The sequence below is a fragment of the Rousettus aegyptiacus genome, unplaced genomic scaffold (genome assembly GCF_014176215.1).
Source record: "Rousettus aegyptiacus isolate mRouAeg1 unplaced genomic scaffold, mRouAeg1.p scaffold_m13_p_1, whole genome shotgun sequence".
In the NCBI taxonomy this organism is placed as follows: Eukaryota; Metazoa; Chordata; class Mammalia; order Chiroptera; family Pteropodidae; genus Rousettus; species Rousettus aegyptiacus.
This window is the reverse complement of record NW_023416284.1, coordinates 44,282,817-44,309,262: the sequence shown is the minus strand read 5'-3', so window position 1 is coordinate 44,309,262 and position 26,446 is coordinate 44,282,817. Positions and strand designations below refer to the sequence as shown.

General features: G+C 38.6%; 1 protein-coding gene and 1 non-coding gene across 8 annotated transcripts in view; one reads left to right on the top strand and one right to left on the bottom strand.

Annotated features, from left to right (window-relative positions):
* DNAJC6 (DnaJ heat shock protein family (Hsp40) member C6) overlaps positions 1-26,446 on the bottom strand; it is a 130,537-nt gene that overhangs the window by 61,271 nt on the left and 42,820 nt on the right. Inside the window, exon 1 of one of the 7 annotated variants that reach the window (XM_016159154.2) lies at positions 25,920-26,306. The exons of 5 other annotated variants lie outside the window; for them this stretch is intronic. In XM_016159154.2, coding sequence (XP_016014640.1) covers positions 25,920-26,112 — 193 coding nt within the window. In that variant the 5' untranslated portion in view covers positions 26,113-26,306. Of the gene's footprint in view, positions 1-25,919; positions 26,307-26,446 lie in introns of those variants that run through there. One more of the 7 variants, XM_036234877.1, reaches the window with a different exon arrangement.
* Positions 2,930-3,048, top strand: LOC118606611. Its single transcript, XR_004952552.1, has one exon. It is a non-coding gene; the product is annotated as a 5S ribosomal RNA (ribosomal RNA).

Below are 26,446 nucleotides of genomic sequence, written 5' to 3'. Positions count from 1 at the left end.
GAGTCTGGTTTGTGATACCAGAAAGCAAAGAAAGAGTCAATGACTACTGCAGTGTGTCAAAAGTGTTTGGATGTCAATTTAAGAGGCTCGCACTGGCCAAAGGTGGGTGGATCCATTTGAACACCAGTAAAAATAACAACTGCAATGGATCAAAATATAAATATATGTTTACAAACATGAGTTCATAATTATAAGACAAAGAGGAAGAGAGAGAGAAAAGTACTTCATTAGTCACCCTTGGAGAAGGCTAGGAAACCAATATTTTATTTTAAAAAACTAATACACAAAGGGAAAGAAGCAAGCCTTTTCTTGCCTTTGCTTTATGAACTGCATGTCAGAGTAAACAAATATCTGATGAGAGTTTCTCTTCATGGAAGTATTCCAGCTAACAAATAAAGAAGGAATGATAAAATTTACCATTTGCAACTCCTGATAAAATAGTGGAACTAGGTAGTGATCATAACAACAATGCATCATGTACCCCCAATAAAAACACAAAACATAATCTATGAGACAGTCTTACAAAAATCGAATCTGAATCTAAATCTGATAAAACCTCTAGATCTAAATTCCAGGAAACACAGGGGATAGAGAAATAAGTTAAGTGTTACCACAGGGATGCAGGAAGCAAAATCTAGACATCAGGAAAACTCCACAATGCAAATCTAATTTTTTTCAACAAAGATACAAAGGGGACAAAAGGGGACAAAAAAGAAATGGGAACTTTAGATGATAAAGATAATTAAAAGACCTGTCAACCAACTTCAATATAGGAACAATCTGGATCTTTGTTCAAACAAACTTTTAAAAAGAAAAAGTTAAGACTCCCACTTAAAAGAATTGGGATAATTTGAACAGACTGGATATTTGATGATACTAAGGAATTATTATCAACATTTTAGATGTGATGAGGATATTGAATCATGTTTTTATTTAATTTTTTTTTCAATTTCAGTTGACATTCAATATTACACTAGTTTCAGGTATACAGAATAGTAATTAGACACTTATATAACTTACAAAGTGATATTCCCCCCAATAAGTCTATTACCCACCTGACTCCATACAGTTATTAAAATATTATTGATCATATTTTCTATGCTGTACTTTACACCCCTTACCTATTTTGTAACTACCAATTTGTACTTCTTAATCCCTTCCCCTTTTTTACCCACCAACCTCCCCCCTCCCATTTGGCAGCCATCAAAATGTTCTCTGTATCTCTGAGTTTGTTTCTGTTTATTTTATTCTTTCAATTCCACATGTAAGTGAAATCACGTAGCATTTGTCTTTCTCTGTCTGACTGACTCCACTCAACACAGTAACCTCTAGGTCTATTCAGATAGTTGCAGATGGCAAGATTTCACTATTTTTACGGTTGATTAATAATATTCCACTGTATACACATACCATTTCTTCTTTATGCAATCATCTATCAATAGACACTTAGGTTGCTTCCATATCTTACCTATTGTAAATAGTGCTGCAATGAACATAGGGGTGTGCATGTCTTTTCAAAATAGTGCTTTGGATTTCTTCAGATAAATACCCAGAAGTGGGATTGCTGGATCATGTGGTAGCTCTATTCTTAATTATTTGAGGAACCTCTATACTGTTCTCCATAGTGACTGCACCAATTTGCAGTCTCACCAACAGTGCACTAGAGTTCCCCTTTTCTTCACATGTGATATTTTTAAAAGAAGCCCTTATACTTTAGACACATAAAATACTTAAGAACAAAATGATATTATGGCTGGGACTTACTCCACAATAATCCAGAGGGGCAGGAACAGGTATAGATGAAATAAGATTGGTCACGAGTAGATAATTACTAAAGCTAGGAGACAGAGACATAGGCTTCTGCTTTCTACTTGTGTTGTTACCCCCTTTCTACTTTTACATGCATTTAGGATTAGAAAGTTATGTATATTTACATACTATACACATTATATACCATAATATGTAATGTATATATTTCCTATACACACATACATATAGATATAATGCACCTTTTCTCACTACCTATGGTACTTCCAATCATCATCATTTCTCATCTGAATTATTGCAGTAGCCTCTTAACTGGTGTCTTATCTCTTGGCCTCCACCCTTGCCTCCCTGCCATCTGTCAGACAGAGAGCAACACAAGTGTTTTTTTTTAAGAAATGAGGCAAATCATGTTGCTCCTCTGCTTAAAATCTTCCAATGGTTTCCCACCCAACTTAGATGGGAGAAATCAGATCAAAGTTCTGACTATGGCCTCCAGGGCCCTGAAGGAGTTGGGCTCTGCATACCTCTCTGGCTTTATCTCTGCCTCTCTTCCCCTGTCTCTTTAATGCACCCACAAGTCTCCTCTATGCAATGTATACCTGCCTCAGGGCCTTGGCACTTACTATCCCACTCTTCCCCCAAATATCCACATGGCTTGCTTCCTCACTTCCTACAGGTCTGCTGAAATGTTCTTTTTCAGAGAAAGCTTTCCAAATCACCCTACATAAAGTAGCACCAGCAATCTCCTTATTCTAGTTTTTTTTCCTCATGGTATTTTCTATCCTAATTTTCTTTTTTTGTCTCCTCCTACTAGAAAACGAGCTCTGTGAAAGGATAGATATAGTTTGTTTTGAGCATCGTTTTTCCCAAAATGTCTGGCTCAATCAATATTGTTGATTTTGACCTTAAATTCCAAATTATAAACTAGTCAGCAATACTTCACAGAGTGGTAGGGTAGACAGAAACCACATTATGAAATGCTTGTATGCCCTTTTAAGACACTCAGATTTTATCTATCTTGTAGATGATGGGGAGCCTCAAGTAATATATAACAGGTCTTCGAATTTTAGTCATAGTCATTTTACCACATTCACCATTATATTAAAAGAAACATGTTTTGTGATGTTTATATGGTACCTATGTTAGAAGGTCTACCACTTTAGTCTACAGCCATACTACCCTGAACAAGCCCAATCGCATCTGATCTTGGAAGCTAAGCAGTGTCAGGCCTGGTTAGTACTTGGATGGGAGACCACCTAGGAAGACCAGGTGCTGTAGGCGTAAAAAATAAAAAATAAAAATAAGGGATTGTAAGCTGACAAGGTCCTTGCAATCTGTGAGGTCGAGGGTTGCCTTGCCTTAAAAAAAAGAAAGAAAGAAAAAGAAAAAAGAAAAAAAAACAGAAGAGGAAGAAGGAAGAAGAAGAAAATGAAGAAGAAGAAGAGGAAGAAGAAGGTTTACCACTTTCTAATTAAAGAAGCTGAACCATAACACTTCTGGTTACCTACTTAAGACAGTTGCTTCCTCCTGGATTAGAATAAAATGCCCTTGCATAAAGAGATATGAACATACACACAAAAAAGGCAATCATTTGCCCACAAGGTTTTTTAAATAAAAATGCTCCAAGAGCATCAGCAACTTGTGAGAGAGAGACTCTGTTCCAGGATCAACAAATCTCTCTTGTTGATTGCCCACGAAAGCCCTAGTGGCATCAAAGGTTTTATGGCATAGGAGGTTATGGGGTAAGAATAGGTGACACAAAGAAGTCCAAGCACAACCTTGTCTCCTCCCTCTGCTCCTACAGGCAGATACCAAATCCATCCCACCTTTCTACATATCCACGAATAGCTAGTACCTGAGTTCAGTCCACTTGTATCTCCAGTCTCCTAACTGTCCTGCACACTGATCTCCTCACAGCCAGTTAGAACGCTTCTAGTCCTCTCCAGAGGGATGTTGTTAAAAATGCAAATTCAATCAGATTGCTCCCCTTCTTAGAAACTTTTAAGTGCTCCAGGTAGCAGGGTTCGAAAGGCCTTGAATGACCTGGGAGCTGTGCACCTGTACAGTCTCACTTCCCACGTGCCTCCCCACCCTCTTGCTTTCTGTTCCCATCCGAGGGACCACCCACGGTTCTTCTAACAGTCCACAATCTCTCTTCTTCTGGAACTTTGCATATGCTTTCATAGGTTTCTTTGGATGTCTCAAGAGCATTTTTGTTGTCTCCTCATCAGCAGCAATACTGCATGTATAACATGTATTACATTTTGTGTTTTATCCCCAGAAAAGCCACTCTAAAAGACCTCGCATTATTTACCATCTTGCCAGAGGCTGTCAGCCTTAAGGGTTTTGTAGTTTATGTTCTCTTAGTTCTTGTGTCAAATATGATTGCATCTTATACTTGTTCATGTCTGCCTAGAAAATTCTGCAAGTATAATCTCATTTGGGAGTCTTCTTTTTCTTTTGATACGGTTTTGTCATGGCCCTCTCCCAAAGCAGAGATAGTTATATTAACCTAACAACAAACTGCCATCTCGTCCTCAACTGTCTAGTCCAAGAGACTCGAAATACATCTTCGAAAGTATTTCTTATGAGTGAATCAGATATGGACATAGCTGAGGCCTCGATTACTTTGAGAAATAATTTTTTTTTACTTCTATTCATATCTATGCTTTTTAAAATTTTTTTCCATTACAGTTGATGCACAATATTACATTGGTTTCAGGTGTACAATATAGTGATTAGACATTTATATAATTTACAAAGTGATCACCTCATAAGTCTAGTACCCATTTGAAACCACACATAATTATCATAATATTACTGACTATATTCTCTGTGCAGTACTTTACATCCCATGACTATTTTTATAACTGGCAATTTGTACTTATTAATTCCTTTACCTTTTCACCCATCCCCACCCCCTCTCCCATCTAGCAACCATCAAAATGTTCTCTGTATCTGAGTTGTTTCTGTTTTGTTTGTTCATTTATTTTTGTTTTTAAATTCTACAGGTAAGTGAAATCATATGGTATGTGCCTTTCTCTATTTCACTTATCATAATACCCGCTAGGTCTATCCACGTTGTCAAATGGTAAGATTTTATTTGTTTGTATAGCTGAGTAACATTTCATTAAATATATCTGCTTTATTCATTCATTATTTGATGGACACTTAGGTTGCTTTCATACCTTGGTTATTGTAAATAATGCTGCAGTGAACACAGGGGTGCATATATCTTCTAGAATTAGTGTTTTGGATTTCTTCAAATAAATACCCAGAAATTAAATTGCTGGGTCATAAGGTGTACTACTTTTAATTTTTTCAGGAACAGCCATATTGTTTTCCAGAGTGCCTGTATCATCTATGCTTCTTTAAAAAGGTCAAGCAAACAACCTACAAATCTTTAACGATTCTCCAGGATTTACATTCAATATAATATAATCAAGTACAAGGTAATATTAAGAGTGAAGCTTGTGCAAAAATCGAATAGTCCTGAGAAATTCTGGACTCGGCCATTCTAGAAAGCATTATTAGGGTTAGTATAGAACAGAATTGCAGTTATTTCCTTAAATTTTTTAAGACAATACCTAGGTGGGGAAAATCCCCAAGTCATAGTCATAAAGATGACATTGATGGTTTTTTTAATTTTAAAGCTACTATGTTTCACGGGAGTTATGACTACAGTTACAACAACATCTGGGTTAGACTCCTGATTCTGTCACCTGCTGGCTATGCTGTGACCTTGGGCAAGTCACTTACCCCTTTCGAGCCTCAGTCTCCTCAGCCATAAAATGAAGATAATTATACTCAGCTCATAAGGCAGCTGTAAAAGTACAGTAAAATGATGTTCATGGAAGCACTCTGTAAACTAAAAATAAGGCACTGATGGTTTGTACTCATGGCCAATGCCAAAGAGCAACATGATTAGATGATAAAGCTCATCCTAGAACTTTAGTTCTCTACCTGAGAGCCGGTTTACTTCATCAAGCTGTTATTTATATTGTTTTGGAAGTACATCAAAGGGATCTCTGCTGAGCCTGGGCAAATAATAAATAAGTCCAAAATGTACTATTAAATTCCCACAATTAGTGGACTTGTGTTCTTTTGCTTGCTTTTATTTTTAAGAACCTCTTGGTATGTCACAAGCCTCAAAATGAATAGCAGAATTAAAATCAGATTAAGAACTCAAGTGCCCAAACTGGAACCATGTGCAAATCTGCCAGTGACTGATGGACTGTTGCCAGTTGATGCACATCTGTGAGACTCTAGTAACTATAAATAAAAGAATCTGCCATTGTTTTCAGAGCAGCTCAGCCCATCTGCCAAGAGAACATTCTCTGAGTATCCTCCAATTTTCTATCAATTCCAGGTCTGACACTCTGATGTAGTCATCTGATTTCCAGCTCTTTGAGTGCCTGAATGCATTTTAAGAGGAAATGGTGAGCTAAACATTTTTAGAAACCACTGCTAATATAAAAACATCGCTGCTTTCTTAGCTTCAAAGCCGCTGGGAGATGTCAGAAGAATTCTGAAAGGAACGTTGTCAATGTGACCACTTTCTAAGGTGAGTTTGGTGAAGTGAAAGAGACCAATGATTCACCAAGGAAACTGTTGGTCACTCTTCCAAAGATACCTAAGCAAAGGAGAGTCTGACAAGCAGAAAGGCGTTACCCCAACATCTCTGAAGTCTGTCCAAAAATAGCCGCTGACTCTCCACTGGGCATGGAGTGAGGGCAAATGACAATGAGCTTCTGTCTCCCCATCTGTAACAAACAAACTCTAAGGCTCAGACATGGTATTAGTTTATCACTTGCCTCTTTTTTCCATTTTCCCCACTCAGGGTGTTTGCTTTTCTTATTCCTTCTATTCGGATCCTCTTTCTGGCTCTTTGTGTGTTTGATTCCTTCTCATTCTCCAGAATATCCTACTGTAAATGCTGCACATTCAGAAAGGTGTACCCTCCCACTAGCTCTAAAGCAGCCCCCATCACCACCCCACAATTTGACAAGTATTTGTTATTCTGAAATATCCAGGTTTCAAGTGCCCATCCTGAGGTCTACATAGCCTGATTAGGGGTTGGAAAAGAGACTTAATTGCAGAGACATGGTTTCTTCACAGAATGCCTCGTGATTAATATTTGTATGCAAATGTAGGCCTGGGACCAGGTCTCAGCATATACTGAGAGACTCCAGAACATTAGGAAACAGAGTTCACATCCAGGAAAATAACGAACATGAGGTAGCGGGCAAATTAAGATTTCCAGCTTAGCATAAGACCAACATGGAGTCAAATCCCAACCCTACCACAGGTAGTTAAGTCCTGTGATATCTCTGCACCTCAGTTTCAATACAATATCCCAAGAAGCACCACTGACAGCAAGATAGAGTGCAGAGATAACAGCTTTTGCCAATTTAGTCGCCATGTATTTTTTTCTGACCAGAACTCAGACTCAGCAAACAGGATGTAAGACTCGTCCCTTCAACTTGGGGCTCATAACCTATTTAAAACATTTCTTGCTCAGGTTATATTTAGAAGTATCTGATTATATGAAGAACATGAGAGCACTTTATGAAGTGTTAATGAGCAACTCCAATTTGTGTGCCATCAAAGTAGAGAGGACAATGACCTCAGGCCACCAGGGCACCAAGATAGATGAGTGGCAGTGTCACCATTTGCCATGGGACCTTGGAGAAGTTACTTCATCTTCCTGGAAAACTTGATCTTTAAAACCGAGGACCGATAACAGTACTTGCCTCCTAGGATTCTACTGAGAATTAAACAAGATAATGTATATTAAATATGTAACAGATGTATGGCAAATAAATAGTAAGGTCCAAAAAAATGACAGCTATTTCACCATTGTAACCTCCTCACCTAAGATTCTGAATCTCAGCATTTTATCAGATCCTGAGAATTTCTCCTTATGCCACTGGGAGGTCCAGTTTTGTCATCTTTCCTAGAAATGAAAGTTCGTGAGCCTAGGAAGCCATTGGCTCTGAAGTCCCAACCTGGGGACTATTTTCCTAGAGCTGAGGAGGGCTGCGGCAGAGACTGCTATTTGTCAAACCAATATCTGTTCTCCCCTTCTTCTTCCTTAGAAATAGTTTTATATGGTCATATGACCTCTCAAAATGAAAGACTACAATTCCCAGGCTTCCCTTCAGTGAGGCATGACCATGTGATTAAGTTATGACCAATGGGATGTGAACAGAAATGAGAGTGCAACTTCCAAGGTATTTCTTAGAGGGAAGAGGTATGCTGGAAAACATACCTCTTCCCTCTAAACATAAAGCAACAAGACAGGAGGAGTCTGGGACCCTTGTTATTTCACAGAGTAGAGCTGTCATTGCAGACCAGGCTTTCATATGAGCAAGAAATAAAACTTCATCCATTTAAACTACAGTTTTGTTACATACAGCCAAACCTATAGCCTCATTAATATTATAGACATTGTGGAGAAAGGAAGAAAGGCAGAATGTGGTAGACCCTGGAACATAGTAGGTTCTAATAATTACATGCAGAATTAAACATCCTCTGTAGAACTCCAGGCAATAAACCTAAATTTGGAACATCGAGATCAGTTCCAAAAATGAGAGGAACAATGGCCAGCTGGAGGGTGTCTGCAGCAGGATGACTAGGGCAATGAAAGGTCAAAACACCCCATCTCATGAGGAAAGACTGTAAGAGCTAGAGGAGGAAGGTAAGCCAGATCAACAGAATTAGGTCTCAAGCAACTCAAGGGTGGTAAGTTGCACAGGGCTCCTCTCTTTGCACTCTAGTTTCCTTACCTGTAATTGATAAGACCAGAAAATCATTAAAATCCCTACTAGCTATAACATGAGGGGACTACAGATGCAGAGGATTTTGTGTTGCGACACAGGACAGAATTGCAACCCACCGAGATAGAGAAGGGAAGATTTCCACTGAACATTAAAGACATCTTCCTAGTGATGTTGCTTGTCCAGCATCAAAATGGTTGCCTTCCAAAGTCCATTGTTGCCTGACTGAAAGAATTATTCAATCAGGTGCTAGACAGCTTTCTAGAGGAAGTGCTGAGTTTGGGGAGGACCATGGAGTTAAAACAGACTGAGCTCTTCCTACAACGTTGTCAGGTATATTATTAGACAGTCCTGGATTTCGATCCAGTTCCTGTCACTTACTTGGCTACATGTTATTCACTTTTTTTTTTTTAAGTCTCTGTTTCCTCATTTTAAAAATGGACATAGTACAAATTTGAAACGTATTATGTTAGAAGACATGGTACATGTCAAGCACATAGCACAGTGCTAGGCCTGGAGTTGCTTACACTAGTCATCACCAACGTTCTATTAGCTTTAGGAATGGAGAAAAAGAGAAAAATGAGAGGAGTTCAGAAGATAAGAGTCAATGATCCTGGTGGAAGCATCAGCAGGTAGAACGCTGGTATTTGATGACTGGGCAAGTAAGTACTTACACGGCTGCAATAAACTAGGCTGGCCGCATAAATGCTGTGAAGTGTCACTCAAAGAGTAGGAGAAGAGCTGGCAGTTGCAGTCCTGGGGAAGAACTGTTATCCAGTCTCCTCTGCACATCCAATATTTATTATTTTCTATGAGTAATTATAAGACGAGAAAAGTGCACCATGAGGAAAACACAGAGTATAATCAGGACACAGAGAAGCAGCAGCTGACCCAGACTTACAGGGTCAGATAAGGGATTCCAGAAAAAGTGATACCTAATTCAAACCTGCATTACTGAGGCAAAGGTGTTTGGGGTGAAGGGTAGGGAGGGAGACTCAAGCCGATGCTATGTTTGAAGGAGGGTAGAGAATCATAAAACCTCTCCCCCTTCCCTGAAATCCCCACATTATGAGTGACCAATAAGACTGCAAAGGTTTTTCCGGCTCTAAGGTTCTACAGTTATGGCTTCACATGAAAAGGCACTACACAGCTGAAGTAACTATATTTTTTAAAGAATAGTGGTGGATGTGGATGTAGTTATAAAAGGGAAACATGAGGACTCCTTGTGGTGTTGGAACTGTTCAGTATCTTGACTGTGGTGGTGGATTCACAAATCCACACAGGTAACAAATAGTACAGAACACACACACACACACACACACACACACACACACACACGAGTACAAATAAAACCAGAGAAGTATGAGGTGGAATGAATAAATGTCAATACCTTGAACTGGAGTTTTGAAAAATATTACCACTGGAAGAAATAAGCAAAGTTTACAAGGATCTCTCTGTATTCTTTCTTACGAATACACGTGACTCTATAATTATTTCAATAAAAATTAATTATAAAAGTAACTACAGAAAAAATATAGTTTTATAAAACTGTAGTTGTGAAATGTAAATTTATTGTTGAAACTGTAGCAAAACATATAAAATGTTAGAATTGCTGGCATCCTACTTTACAATATCCTTTTACAATATTGTGATGTAGTTCCTTCCTTCTTAGACTAATATAGATCTTTACAATGATTTTCCTGTGTGAATATATAAATGTGTGTAGTTATATAGTTTAATTCAGCATATAGCTTGTTTCTTGTTATTTAAAAATTTTATATTTCAAAGATCTTCCCAGTGTGTTAAAAATTCATTGAACAATCATTTTGATGGCTACTTAGTAATATCATACAGGTATATCATAATTATCTGAATCAACCTCCAATTTTGGAACATTTTAGGCAGAATTAAATATTTTCCTATTATAAATAATTCTACAATAAATGAAATCTGGTTGAAAACATTTATGAGATAAAAGAGAACAGGTCGCCAAATATTTAAATGTTATGATTAGAAAGAATCTTAGAAATTATCTGACCAAACAATCCCCCTAAAACAAACGTATACCCACACATAAATCATTTTATAATTATGAAAACTGTGTGCCTATTCTCACTTTGTGAAGTAAGGACAATGCATAATTTCAACAGCTATTTAAAACACACACATACACTAGCCGTGAGTCTCCTACCTTGCTCTAAGTCATTTTTGACCTTGTAAAATCAAGTAGAAAAAGCATAAATGAAGAAATTACAGAGAAAAGTATATTTTAAGACTGAAACATTCTAGATATGGTTCATATTCCTATTCTTCGTGACACTGGGAAAGTAATTTAACTATTTTAATTTTGTTTTTTCGCCCATAAACATACTCTCCTCCTGGCAAGTCCGCAATAAATATTTGTTATCTGAATGAATGACTGCAGTTACTGGCACATATATTCAGTTGTTCACTGTTGCTATCACAGTCAATGTTCTACCTTTCCAGTCAGTTCCTACTGAGAATGTCCTCCCTCATCCACTTCACCACCTGAGAAAATCCTGCCTCCACCTCAGAGCCAACACCAGTGTTCCTCTTCAGAAAAGCCTTCGTCAACCCACTAAGTTACTTCTCACCCATATTATGCACCTCATTCATACTTTGTTATAGATACATCTGTCTAGACTGATGGTAAAGGAGTAACTTGAAGGTCAGTCTGTTCCTTTTCAAGTTTCAGTATGGCTTTGCCAATCACGTTGACAGGACAAGACAGGCTCCTCGCATCCCCCACTCTGGCTACAGCTATTGGATGAGAGGTACACATGTAACACCTATTAAGCCAACTGGATATCCTCTTCATGGAATTCAGAGTTCAGGGTTCAAAGCCAGATGATCAGTAAAGACTGACTGCTTGAATTAGAGACATGTAAACTTGGGAACTTTGGGAAAGCCATGTACACAGAGAAGACAAGAGGGCTTATCCACAGAGAGAGAATAAAGGATGAAGCAAATTCACAAGAGAGAGCAAAACAAGAACCATGAAACATCGGTGGAGGGGGTGGGGGGAGAGGGCGGGGCAGGGGGCGTGGATGCTATCAGTAGGATCTTAGCTCTGGAATTCCAGGACTAAACAAGACCAGGTTCCATTCTCTGACCCTGGGACCCTGGGACTTTATAATAACTTCCTTCCTTTGGTTTTCAATTAAAATGTTTTAAAATAGGCTTTTATTACTTGCAACCAAAGATAATTTACTGAGACCTGGGTAAAGACTTCGATGTTTTTTCCTCCATTCCTTTATCATTCCATTTCTTCCTCTGAAAATGTTCTTTACGATACTATCTGAAATGCTCAAATTCTACCCATCCTTCCAGGCCAGCCCAAATACAACCTAACCAAGAAAGAGTCTGTCTCTGCCTTCTCTGAACTCTCACATATGGCATCATTACTGTGTCTGACACATGCACATCAGAGTTATTCATGTACTTCCCTTATCCTTCCTTTAAATCACTTTCTCTCTATATATACCTCAATTTCTTTGTTCTGAAAATGAATGGACTGAATGAGATCAGTGGTTCTCAGACTGGATCCTACACAGCCCCAGGTTTTGCAAGTTCCACAAGAAACCACTTTGGGGAATAGAAAAGTGAGTCGCCCCAAGAAAGCAGTGTTCAGCCTCCCAACCTTACTTTAACCAGAGTTACTCTGTTTTCATATATTTCATATATTGTCAGTCTGGGTAAGGCTTTATTGAGGAAAGGAATCTAGCACTAGTCAAATTTGAAAACCCTGAATTAGCTAATCTATAGAGCTTCAAGAATCTAGTAATAGCAGTAAAATAAAAATAATGAAAACAATTAAAATTTTACTGAACTAGACACTGTTCAGAACACTCTATGAATATCAATATTTAATAATCACAATGATCATGTGAGATAGATATTCTTTACCTCATTTTAAAATGAGGACCGGAATTATATAAATTACAAGTGGTAGAGGCAGGATTTGAGGCCTGGGAAACACAGATCCAGATCTGAGTTCATAACTACGTAATCCTGTCTTCTAAGCTCCTCTAGGGTGAATATCATGGCTTTAAAAAAAAACAAACAAACAAACAAAAAAAAAACAAACCTCACAGCACAGTACTTGGGCTCATAGTCACTTAATAGTGCTTGCTGAATGAATAAACACTTGAATGAACAAAGGAAGTCTATCTTGGATTTCATGGAAACTGAGACGTGAACTTGAACTTTCTAGAACTTTAGCTGCCTCCAGGTGGTAAGTCTAGCCAAAGAGAACCATTTTATAACTTAGTCCTCTTCAACACCATCTCTCTGAAAAGTAAAGGACTTCCTTGAAGCCAGGAAGAAACTTCTCTTAGGTACAGTTTAATTTGTAGCTCTGGCCAGTACTATCAGCTTGATGGGCTATGTACCCATACTTTACCACGTCTGCTACCTTCAACGCATAATCAGTATATTCTATTCCTTTAATATCAGGGTTTCTCAACCTTCTCACTGTTGATATTTTGGGCCAGATAACTCTTTATTTTATGGAGATGCCTAGTGCATTGCAGTATGTTTAGAGCACCCTGGCCTCTACCCACTAAATGCCAATAACAACCTCACCACTGTCAACTGTGACAACCAAAAATGTCTCCAGACATTGGCAAATGTCAGGGGGTTTGGGGAGACCATAAAATAGTCCATCACTCAGAGCCCGTTCTTTACATGAAGTAGCTTTTGCAGAAACACTGGGAGGGGGGGCGGAATTAAGACAGAGAAAAACAAGTAATGTGTAATCATATTTAGAATATAAGCGCTCGTTCCCTTTCATCCTTAGAAACTTCTTATGTTTCATCTTCCACTCTCAAAATTCTCCTTAAATTGGGCTTTCCTGAGAACCACATATCCAACCTGTTGACACTCTCAATTGAGAGTTCTGATGATAAATATCTTACGGTTATGAGAACTATGTGGTGACCGCAAATTGCTTGAAAGCTTATGAACAATCCCAGAATGAATGTAACAAAGGAAATGCTCAGAATCTCATAAAATGAAGAGAGTAAATTGATCCACCTTGAAGAAACCTCAGGATAATAAAATACCCCTCAACTTAATAAAATATTCTCTTAGCTTCAATCTCTTGATACATCCAACACTTATTAAGCATCTATATAGGGCAGAAAATGTACAAGGCACTTTTCTATACCTTATCCCATTGACTTTCCCTAACAATATGATGAGAAAGGCCTTATTGGTTTTACAGAGGGGCTCAGAGGAGTAAAATGACCTGCCCAAAGTTACAAAGCTAGTCAGTGGTATCAAAACTTGAATCTAGAACAACCACTAGCTCCAACTCCAGTGCTCTCTCCACTCCTGTATTGCAATAATCTACAGTGAAAATAGTTGTCACAATGAATGGAGAGCTAAGAAGATAACAGAAGATCTTTTTACTTGTACTTTACACATAGATAAGAGACAAAAGGACATATTCCAGAATGTTAACAATGGTCATCCGTGGAAAACAAGTTATTTTTCTTTTTCTCTGTGATTTTCTGCATTTTCTAAATTGTTTGTCCTGTATATGTATTACCTATATAATAAAAATAATAACCCATCTCCAATAACAAAAATAACTCATTGAAGTTTCAACATTTAATGCCAGTTTTAAATGAACCGTGATCACTCTCTCTCTTATGGGACTGTCAAAAATAAAGGAGTTTGATAATACTCAGCTTCGGTAAGGATGTGGAAAAACAAGTTGTCTCAGACACTGACAGCAGAAACTTAAGTTGGTACGGATTCTAAGACAGCGATCTGGCAAAATCTATCATAACGGGAAATGTATATGCTCTTTCTCCTAGCAAGTTCACTTCTAAGAATTTATCCCACGGGTGCGCCACATGTGCAATTTACAAAAACATCTGTTCAAAGATATTTACTACCTATCAATAGAGGAACTGGAAGAGTGGGATTAGTCATTAGAGAAAATGAGGTATATCCCTAGGTACGGATGTGGAAAGTTATCCAAGACATAGTTTAGTAAAAACCAAATTATATCACAATGTATACAGAAGGAGTCCAGGACATACAGGTATACATTATATATGTATGTGTGTATATGCATGAGTGGTGTGCAGGTATCTGCTGATGTCTATATGGTTACATATAAGCTTGCGTATGCATAGAAAATTCTGTATATACAAAAAAAAAAACACATTTATATTAATTATATGTAGAGAGTAGGACTAAAAGCTGGAGAGAAAGAAAGTGGACTTTTATTTTCATTTTCATACGGCTCTCTGAATTTTGTTCTGTTTAACTTTTTTTTCATGAATATGCATCACTGCCATAAGCAAAAACAGGGTTTTGCTTTGTTTTGGGTTTTTAAGATAGAAGTTGCCCAGAGCTCATGCAATGGCTTGAAAACAAAGCAACATATGAAACAGAACCGTCTTCTGTTGTAACTGCAAAACAGGACAGTGTGTGAAAGGCTCACAGGCTTTGTGTACCAGTAAGAGGCATAATGGAGACAGTTATTTCCTGGCACACTGAGAGACAAAGCCGGCTCCCACCCTGTTAGGGGGAATTAATGGCCGGATTTTAAGACCAGTAATTAAAGTAAACTCCTGCTACACTTTTCAAGGTAAACTAAGCTAATTTCCCTGGCAGTTAAAACGCAATTTTCCCCATTCTATCCCTACGGCTTGTCTCTTCCTCAAGTGGCTGATACATCTTAGCTATAGGGTGCTCAAGATCTCAACCCTTGTCCTTTGCAATCTCTGTCACTCTCCAATATGTCAGAGGACCTGGGCCATGCTGCTGGCTTAGCTGTGTATCAGCTCATTGAACTTAACAGAGTTTCTTATCTCTAAAACACTTTGTTGATGTGACTTACTTCACTGGACAACTGTAAGAACTAAATATGAGAGGATATAAAAAAGCATGTTGCCAAAACTAAGATGCCACGAAAATGTTAGTTCACTTGAACTTGGGGGGAAAAAAAGGCTGACTATGAATGTTGAACAGTACAGTTTCTGACCTCATCCATGCTATATAAATCCTGCCTACAATCCTGCCTCAAAATTTTTTGTCAATGCAAGCAGCCAAAATGTTCTCTTTAAAATACAACCCTCAACTTCAACTTATACTACAAAGCAACAATAATCAAGACAGCATGGTATTGGCAGAAAAACAGACACACAGACCAGTGGAACAGAATCGAGAGTCCAGAAGTAAACCCATGCTTATATGGGCAAATAATTTTGGACAAAAGAGCCAAAAAACATACAATGGAGAAAGGAAAGCCTCTTTAATAAATGGTATTGAAAAAACTGGAAAGCCACCTGCAAAAGAATGAAACTAGACTGTTGTCTAGAACTACCCACTAAAATTAGTTTAAAATGGATTAAGGACCTGAATATAAAACCTGAAACAATAAATTGATAGTAGAAAACATAGGAACTAAAATTATAGGCCTTGGACTTAAAGAGGATTTTATGAATTTGATCTCAAAGGCAAGGGAAGTAAAAGCAAAAATAAATTAATGGGACTAAATCAAACTAAAAAGCTCTGCATAGCAAAAGAAACCATCAACAAGGTAAAAAGACAACCATCTGAATGGGAAAATATATTTTCAAGCCTCTGATAAGGGCCTAATATCCAAAATATACAAAGGACTCACACAATGCAATAACAACAACAACAACAACAACAACAACAACAACAATCCAATTAAAAAATGGGCAGAGGACCTGAACAGACACTTCTCCCAAGAAGACATACAAATGTCCAACAAACATATGAAAAGATGCTCAACATCACTAGCTATTAGGGAAATACAAATCAAAACCACAATGAAATATCATCTTGCATCTGTTAAAATCACTATAATCTACAGGACAATAACAAATGTTGGAGAGGATGTGGAGAAAAAGGAACCCTCATACATTGTTGATGGGACTGCAAATTGGTATAACCACTATGGAAACAGTATGGAGGTTCCTCAAAAAACTAAGAATTGATCTACCATATGATCCAGCAATCCCTCTGCTGAGTATTTACCCGAAATACTTGAAAACAAATCTCTGAAAAGATATTTATTTACACACCAATGTTCATAGCAGCATTATGCGCAGTGGCCAGGACATGGAAGCAACCGATGATTGGATAAAGAAGCTGTGTACATATATGCAATAGAATATTACTCAGCCATAAGAAGAGATGAAATATTGCCATTTGCAACAACATGGATGGACCTCGAGATAATCGTGCTAAGCGAAATAAACCAGACAGAAAAAGTTGAAAATTACATGATATCACTTATATGTGGGATATAAACGTAAAGGCAACAAACAAACAGAGACTCATGGACATGGACAATAGACTAGTGGTTACCAGAGAGTAGTGGGAGCGAGGAGGAAGTAAATGGGATAAAAGGGTCAAATATGTTGTGACAGAAATCTAACTATGGGCACTGAATGCACAATGCAATATATATATATAAGGCATATATATATATATGCCTTACCGTTGAATTGTACACCTGAAACTTACTGGTTTCCGTTAGCTAATGTCACCATAAAAAAATTAATTTAAAAAAACAACACAACTCAGACTTCCTTTGTTGTCATTCCCCCATGTTCACTAAGTGCCAGATACACCAGTTAGCTACTCCTTTCTGCAAAGCTTTCTCCCTCTTCCAGGCCTGTGCACATTTACTGTCATCTAGTACTCGAAATGCTTACTCTACAACTAGCTCTTTTTTTTTTTCTGTCTGCTTCTGTTTCTTCAGGTGTCTGCACAAATGTTAACTCCACCAGCACCCTGAATTATTCTCTCCTCACTCTGATAGCATTTAGCATACCTTATACTCCCTTATCTTTGTTTACTCATTTATGGTATGTCTTCCACACTATAATATAAGCTCATAAGTGCTGAGGTCTTATTTGTCTTGTCCTCTACTGTATCCTGGTGCTTAGAACAGAGCTAGCACATAGTAGAAGGTCAGGAGGCATTTGTGCAAAGGAGAGAATAAAATTATTCACTGCAAAATGCTTTCATCTATGTTCTCGCATTTCACCTCACTTGTGAAACAGGAAGGGTCAGTATGATTTTTCTCATTTGAATCACTGGCCCAAGGTCACAATTTATAAATGACAAAGCCAGAATTTATATCTGGGGTTTCTTACTCATGATTCTCGAATACCCCCAAATGCTCAATATTATCTGAAAATTGGACTTGGAACAGTTGAAAATAGAGCCATTTATCAAGGCTTCCGCAAAAGGGAGGGGAAGAGAAGATCTGCTTTCCCACAGGGGTGAGATAGGGGAGGCGACGAGGGGGAAATGGTGAGCTATAGCCTTGCACACCCTAGTTGTGAATTAGTAGGTAAAATTCTTTCCTTCATCTGAATGAAGTGCAGCTACCTCTGGGACGGAGGCTTATGAAACCTCTCATCACAGAGTCTCTCGGCGTGGAACACTTTGCTAATTGAAACAGTTAAGTGAAATTTTAGGTAGGTCAGATACAGTTACTCAAACTGGAAAGTGACAACAATGTTGACACCTATTGAACCATATGCAGCAGGCTGGGATCTAAGTCATATACACACCCACACACAACCCCCCAAACGACAGTCCTCCATACATCTTCCTATGACACGGAGCTGCAAGTCTCCCAAATATGCTGACTCACTGGCAGGGGAGGAGAGAAGACCCACACAGGAAAGGGCAAAAGGAAAGAGAAGAAAGGAGCAGAAGAGTAGCAGAGACAGAGGAGGAGAGAGAGGAAGTTGAAGATGGAAGAGAAAGAGAGGGAAGGAGGACTGCAGAAAGGGGAGAAAATGAAAAGAAAAATAAAGGGCAAAGAGAAATGAGAACTATTATCCTGCTAAGATTTTGCTGTAATACTCAAGTGGCCAAATACTGGTGTAAGGCAGTCCTGGGGTCAGGGTATTTTTTCAGGCACTTGTCTGTTTCCATGGAAACCAAGAATTCTTGCATCAATAATCATCTTCCAAATTTCTCCAGTGTTTGAGCTTTCTTCCTGTGCCTCCATCACCAGGCAAAGAACCAGAGGCGTGCCCAGTGAGAACGGGCACAGGGCAGGCTGGCTACCCTATACTGTCCTGGCCTCCGGCCTCAGGCCTGGACTCAGCCCAGGGCCACAGAGCTTCAGTTCTAGCATTTCCACTGATTAGCTTACCCCTCCGCCAGGCAAACACAGACACTGCTCCTGCCTTTCACTCCTCTGAAGGTCTGTACAGCCTTATGGGCAGCCTATCAAAAATCTGAAAGCCTGGTGAAACCTTGTGCCAAGCTAATAGTATATTCATCCCTTCCACAGTGTGCTCATGGTGCATTTGCAGTGCAGAAAACCAGTTAGTCACATTTTCCACTTCTGCCCAACGCTAGAAATACTCTCTCCTCTCCTGTTTTCAAGTGCCCATTCCCCTATTTAAAAAAAAAAAAAAATTATATGTTTTGATTGCATTTGTATGAAGACAAATTCTTATTATACTCGCTTTTTTTTTAATTCTGTTTTTTAAAAGAAGTTAAATTAAAACATTTTCACGGGCCTTAAAATTATTGTGGTCCCTGGGCACTATGCCTATTGGATAAGTCAGCCCCGATTTGTCTCCCTCCACCCCAAAATCTTCAGCACCCTTCCACTGCCTACAGAATACAGTCCAACCTCTGCAGCAGGCTCACCCTGATCTGGGTTCAATCTCTCTGCCCGGCACCATCCATTACAGCTCTTCCCATCCGTATGGGCTCCAGCTTCTAGGCCTAAAGGCAGTTCTGTCAACACACCATGCAAGATGACGCTACCATGCCTTAGCCCTCAGCCCTCAGCCCCAAACAATTTTCCTTTCCTCCTCCACCTACCAACTTCGAGCTCAAACATCACTTTCCACTGTGGCCTTCCTTAGTACTCCTGGTTGAAATTATGGCTCCTTCTTCTGCACCCCCATACCACTTTACATATCTATTATTGTCACACTTATTCACCCTGTCAGTTGCCAAATATACCCAATTCTAACGTGCACTTCTTTCATAGCATTACATTTCTGGAATCAAGAAGTGGCTTACAACATACAGCAGAAAACTCACCAGCTACCAAGTAGAGCGCTACTCTGAAACACACCAACAGTAATTTTCTGCACATGCAATCCCAGCACGGCACAGAAGGCATTGGGTCATCTGATTGCTTCCTTGGTGAGATTATTCACATTGCTAACACCACACGGCTGAATTTTAATTTTGATCCCTACCGCCTTTAAAGATTATGCTTTGCGCATTATTGAAATAAAAAGATATTTCGAATCTAGACTATGGCAGGTAAAGCAATTACAGGTAGTAGAAACTGCCTGATCTCTTGGCACATGTCATAATACTTTTTAATTCTTTGGACGGTGAAGTACTCACTCCTCAGATATTGAGCTATTCTGTCAAAAGCTTCGAAGTAAATTTCAAGTGATGTTGTTTAATATACAATATGACAGCTACAATTTAGTTTTTACAAGTTTTGCCCATATGGTAATGCACACCTAAACTCCTAGATTCTTCAATCCACCTCAAAATTATAGATTCTTTCCAAAAGGAATTCAGGTTGGTGAGTATGGGTTATAAAAAGCAGTAAGCTAAAATACAACTGCAATAGCCAAAGGTGATACAAAGAATTTTTAATATTAAACCTGAAAATAGCTAAGAGTCAAACTCTGTGATAATGATGAAGAAACACACAGATCTACAGATAAAAGTCATCCAGTGTTAGTCTATAAAAAACCTGTATACATTTAGTGTTGTTTTTTTTTTTTTCCTGCTTCAAAAAGTAACCTGGATGATGAATCATACAATAGATTGCATTTTTTGGTCAAGAAAGCAGTCTTTTGGTAAGCTAACTATTTCTTAGCATTTCCATAGTAGAAAACTCTTGGGGGTCTGGGACTATGTATTAATAATAATCTTTCTCTCCCCTCTAGTGTACTTGCATATGAAATATGCTCATTATTGAATTGTCTAGCTCATTGCAAAGAGTTTTCTCTCAAGTCTCTTTCCAGCCTCATTTCTGTTAAAATCTCGCTGTACAATTATTTTTAGGTTTGGATGGACATATTTCATTATAAATGCCCTTTTTAAAAATTCAAAATCTGCTCACAGTTTCATTTATTCAATGAGTATTTATCAAGCTCCTAATAAATGCCAAGCAGTGACAAGAATACAAAGGTGAATAAGACACAGCTTTGCTCTGAACTTTACTTACAGTCTAGAGGGAGAGACAGGCCAGACAACATATCACAACTGAATGTGATGACGGCTATGACTGGGACATACAGGCTACTGGAAGGGCATGGAGAATGGCCATCTCATGCAACCTACAGCTTTTAAGAATAATGAAGCTGAGTCCTAAAGAATGAGCAGAAGATAACCTGGAAAAGTGGACATCTAAATGGCTGTGGGAATTGCTGGTCTAAGATAAAGGGAACAGTGTTTGCAAAAGTATCATAGAGATGGAGTGGGGGGAGGGGACCTACCAGTGAAGAAAGGACAAGAATTTCTGTTGGGCTGGCTTATAGATGAACCAGAATGGACTTCTGATGTCTAGTTAAGAATACTCTGGACTTTAATCCTGAGAGCAGTGTGGATTCATTTTTATTTAAGCCATTGTTTCATAAATTTATAAAGCTGTGCCAATTATATTGTTCTCTTAGTGTTGCATCAGAATTTAATCAGTCTTATTCAATACTGATTTTTCTCTATCTCCCTCATTTCCAGCATTTTTAAATGCTTTATGTTATATTTAATTCCAGAGAGATATTTATCTCATTGGATAAGATTCAAAGTGAAAAACAACTGTACTCATTTCAGTTATCTCAGATACTTCTATTTCTCTTTACCTCAGGAAAAGAAGCAAATAGAAATATTCACTACTAAATTATTTGCTTGCAATCTTATGGGCATTTCTCTATGACATTTTATTCAATGAGTAGAGCCTGTGATAAACTCAGGCAACCTGCTTAACCTCTCTGTGCATGGTTTATTCAACTAAAAGAGGAAAGTAACTATCATCTACCTTAAAGAATTCTTATGCAGATTAAATAAGATACTATATGTACAATGTTTAGCACAATGCCAGATTGCAATCATTAAAATGTATCTATTTTTATCACTAAGTGTTATTAAACAATGTATGTATATAAATGTACGTGGTTACAACTTTGAATTTGCACTTTATTGTAATTTTAATCTTATACACACACACATATATATAACTACACATACTTCAATAAGGGTTATATCGAGACAAGAGCCTAAGAATCAAGAAGGGAAGAGGGTACATTTTTCATTGTATTCCTTTCTGTAATCTTTAATTCTTTTTTTACAATAAGTATGGAAAGCTTGTATAATAAAACTAATTTTAAAAAACCTTGTTATGTAAAGTAAAAAAAAATATTCTGAAAGCTTAGGACAATTATATGAAAATCAATTTATGTAGGAAAAAAAGGTAAAGAATCTGGGTTTGATTAGCCTAAAAGAGAAGAAAACTGGGCTAAGAGAAAAGAACTGGGCTAAGAGGAGAAACAGGATTTGTTCTCCAATTTACAAAGGGTTGCCATGTGGACAAAGGATTGGATTAATTTTGTATCTAGAGGACTGAAAGGCTGATTTTGCCTAGATAAAAGAAAGAACTGCGCACCAACGAGAACGGTCCAAAGGTACTGCCTCAGAAGGTAGAGACAGCTCCATCACAGATGGTGTACATCACAGGCTACATGGCCATCTTTCAGCAGCTTGGTTCAAAGGATTCCCCTTTTAAGTCTATAAAACCTGGCAGTCACCAAGCATTTGAAATTTGGCAGAGGGGCCTCTTTAAATGGTTACCCAGAAACATTCATACTTGAGCCACACATTAGATAAGTTAGATAAATCAATTTTGCCTTTAAGCTAAAAGACTCTTATGTGGGCAGGTATTACTAAGTAAATAGTATTAGTACACATATGCTTATATTTCAGTGATGTCTGAAGTTACCCAAATAGATTTCATAATGTGAAACCCAGATTCATAATGTAGATGCTGTGCTTAAACACTACCTAGAATAGACCTAGAATAGTATGTTAAAGATAATTTTTGTTTCAAATTAGATTTATACTAAACAGGAAAGTATTTTAGCATTCTTCATTATCTTTATACTTTTAATTGGACTACTTTTTATGGCTTGTCATTATGAACTTAATAAGTAAAGCCTAATGTTGGAATACCTTAGTGACTCAAGACTGGGAGTTCTGTTTTTGTGGATTCTACTTTCCATGGAAGATAAAATGCACACCAGAGAATTGGGATAGCTGCAGTGTCATCTGAGATATGAGAGAAGCGCTTCTGAATGACAGTCTTTCCTAGCAAATAATTCAAATGAAGAGAAAGTGAGCCAGAACAGATAGAGAGCTCTGCAAGATATATCCAGCTAGGGGCTGATTCTACCATTTGAGAGTCTGGTGACTTAGTAAGTCATTATACTTCTCTCAACATCTGTCACTCTTTCATCTAAAAACAGAGGGAAAAATAAAAGTAGATAATACTGCTTCCATTTCAACAATCAGTTGATATTATGCCTTCAATGGGAAAAAAATTTAGACCTTAAAGTCAGAGACCTGAATCTGGCTGTCACTAAGTAACTCTTTTTTACCTTGAATAAGTTTCCTGCCATCTCTAAGAATAAGTGTCTTCATCTGATTGGAAGGGCACAGACAACAACGTGAAGAAAAACTGCAAATATCTTCTCCTGTTGTTTTAAGCCTCAAACTAAATAAAGCCCTATTATGATTCTCCTTTTATAATGGGGAACAGGCTTACACATTTTCTAGGTTTTACAGCTAGTAACAATAGTGCAGAGGTTTGAACCTAAATCCCTAGGCAAAGACATATGCTGCTTACTCTAACTAATAGAATTCTGAGGAAATGAAATAAGATTAGTGTTCAAGTGTTCTATCTATTATAAATAGCTATACACACGTAAGGTAGTTTTAAGACTAAGCTTTAAATTCTCTAAAGAGACCGTAATGCATCTTTCAATTCATAAACATTTCTGTTAGAGCAAAAGTCCCGTGAACCGCCTATCCTATCCAGCATGTCACAGTACAATCAGTTGAATGAATAGGCATGCTTTAGAAATGATCCATGAGTTTAATTAAAAATCTTAAACAAATGGATACATTTACGCTACACAAGGCCACTCTTTGAAAATCTTAGAAGAACTATAATTAAACAAGACAAATATAGTTGCACTAGTCAATGAAACTTGCTACGCTATAAAAGAAATGCCACTCTCAGGGCCCAATCCCTCATCCAAACCAAACAAACAACATACATCCTCCCCAACTGCATTCTCAAGTGCAAATATCCATCAAAATAGTCATAAGATAACATAGTACTGCCACAACAAAGCCACAACATTCCTCTAACTGGAAAGGGAAGAGGAGGACTCCTACAACCTCTTCATATAGTGCTAGTTTGATCAAGTTGAAGATTTAACTCCTAGCAATAGCACTTTAGAGATAACAATATTTTTAATAAAAATGCTTTCCCATTACAATAGTTTATCAAAGCAATTCATTCTTCTTCTTTAAACCCATTGAAAAACTGACAGTGAAAAGGAGAATCCTCAAAAACCCAGGATTTACCATAGGCTGCTCTGCGTTTGAGTTACTGCCCCTATATTAAATGACCGCCTCCTAGAGGACAGTTTCCCACAGCGCCCAGCATAGTGCCCAGCACAGTGCCTGGCTTATAACAAGGTCAGGAACTATATGCTAAATTTATTCTAGAATGTGACATGCTCTTAAAAATTCTAATTCTTAAAAATCCCTAGGAAAGATGAAAATACACAAAATTTAATATTTCTTTCATTTCCCTGAAGTGGACTCTTCTACATTCATTTGGAAACTGTTTTCATTTCAGTTATTTGCTTACATGCCCACTATGTACAAAAACAATTACAGTGGTATCATTTGAAGTATATGAATCTTTACTTAGAATTTAAAGGAAATCACGTCTAGTCAAAAATGGTTTGGACTTTGATATATCACAGATTTCAAAAATCATAAATCAAATAACCACGTACAACATCAAAACCAATGCTCCTGAAGTCATCAGTCCTATTTTAGCTTTAATCTAAAATGGTACTGAGAGAACATCCTACCAATACCTTATTTAACTTCACTAAGAGCTCGCATGGGTAAAATTCATTTTCAGGCTAGGACACTTGAACATCTGTGGATGATATTTCATCCCACATATGGATGAAGAAAATACAAAACGGTAGCCCAGGGAGAGCCATTACACAATTAGCAGAAGCAAGCATTTGCTTGCGAAGTGCAGGAATTAAATTCAGTTTACTTTCATTACTTCCCAAACAGCTCAACATGAATCTTTCCTCTGGAGTCCTCAGATGTCCAATATTGAAGTTACCAATGTAGAACAAACCAGTGAGCACTCTAATTGTGAATTATCTCTGTATAAACAATCCTCAGATCCTGGTTCCTTGAAAAGGTAAGCAAACAGCTATAATACTCCTGGTCTAACATGAATATGTTAAATACTGTTTTGCTATGGAAATCACTAAAAAAAAAAAGCATTTTCAAGAAAGAAATCCAACTTGCTAAAACAGTTCCAAGCCCAGATACGAAAGTTGAGAGGCATTTCCATTTTTCTTGCATGTAAAGTTTTATGAAATATTAATACATTCAATGCAAAAGGATAAAGATAAATAAGATCAAAGCCAACAACAGATGAAATAACTTTCATTGTGCAAATCATAAAAGCTGTGTAAAAGGGCTCCAGATCCCAGGTAAAAATTGCTCAAGAAACATTAACCCTAGCAGACAGCAAAGTTGAGAAGAGGCAGAGCTTGATACAATTTCAAGTAACATCAGCATTACGAGAATAATTGGAATAAATACTGTCTTGCAGGCTTCATAAACAATCAACGCACTTGCTCCTTCACCTCTCTTCCGAAGCTGGGTAGTGAAAACAGCTGCCTCAACCCGCCCTCCTTCCCAGCCGCTCCCCGTGCCATCCCCTCCCCCACCCCGTCCACCCCTCCCCTCCCCGCCCCCAGCTGGTGTATTCACCAGCCTAACGAGATTAAGAGGTGCTCGCTACGGTCACTGGGCCTCCGGACTGATCTAACGTTTCCTAGCTCCCTGGACTAGAGAAATTAGAGACGCGACACCCTGGTAGTATTAGATGCCTTCGCCTCTATCCCGGCCTCTCCCTAGCTAGGGCTAGGGTGGGAGCGCCTCGGCTGGGGTGGGAGCCTCGGATTTGTAAACTGGGCCGCATCTGTAGGGCCGCGCGCAGTTCAGCCCCGCGCTCCCCGCCAGCGGCGCTACCTGAGCTGTCCATGGTGCTGGCGCGGTCCAGAGGCTGCCGGGCGGGACTCCGCGCCGCCGCCCCGACATTCACTCTCTGTTTCACGCCACCCGCGCCACTCCCCGCACTTAAGTCCCCATTACTGTCCACCAGCTGCAAGGATTCATAACCATCGTTGCTGGTCTTTTTCCGGTAGCTCCCGAGGAGGCTCATGGGCAAGCCCAGAAAAGAGGAAAAAAATCAACCTGAGAGACGAATCGGGGAGGTGGAGGGTGGAAAGGGCTAAAGGAGAAATTTAAAGAAAAAAAAAAAATCAGGTGCCCGACATGACGCACAGAGAAGGAGGGAGCGGGCACCGTAGAGGAGCCTTACGGGGCGCGGCAAAGCCACCGCCCTGGGCAGAGCGCTACTCTAGGCACCCAGCGCACGGGAGGGAGGGGAGGAAAGAAGGAGGATGAGAAGGTGGGAGGGGGCGAGGGGGCGGGGGCGCGCGTCCTGGTGCCGCCGCCCCGGAGCCGCCTGCCCTGCCGAGCTCCAGGCTTCGGGC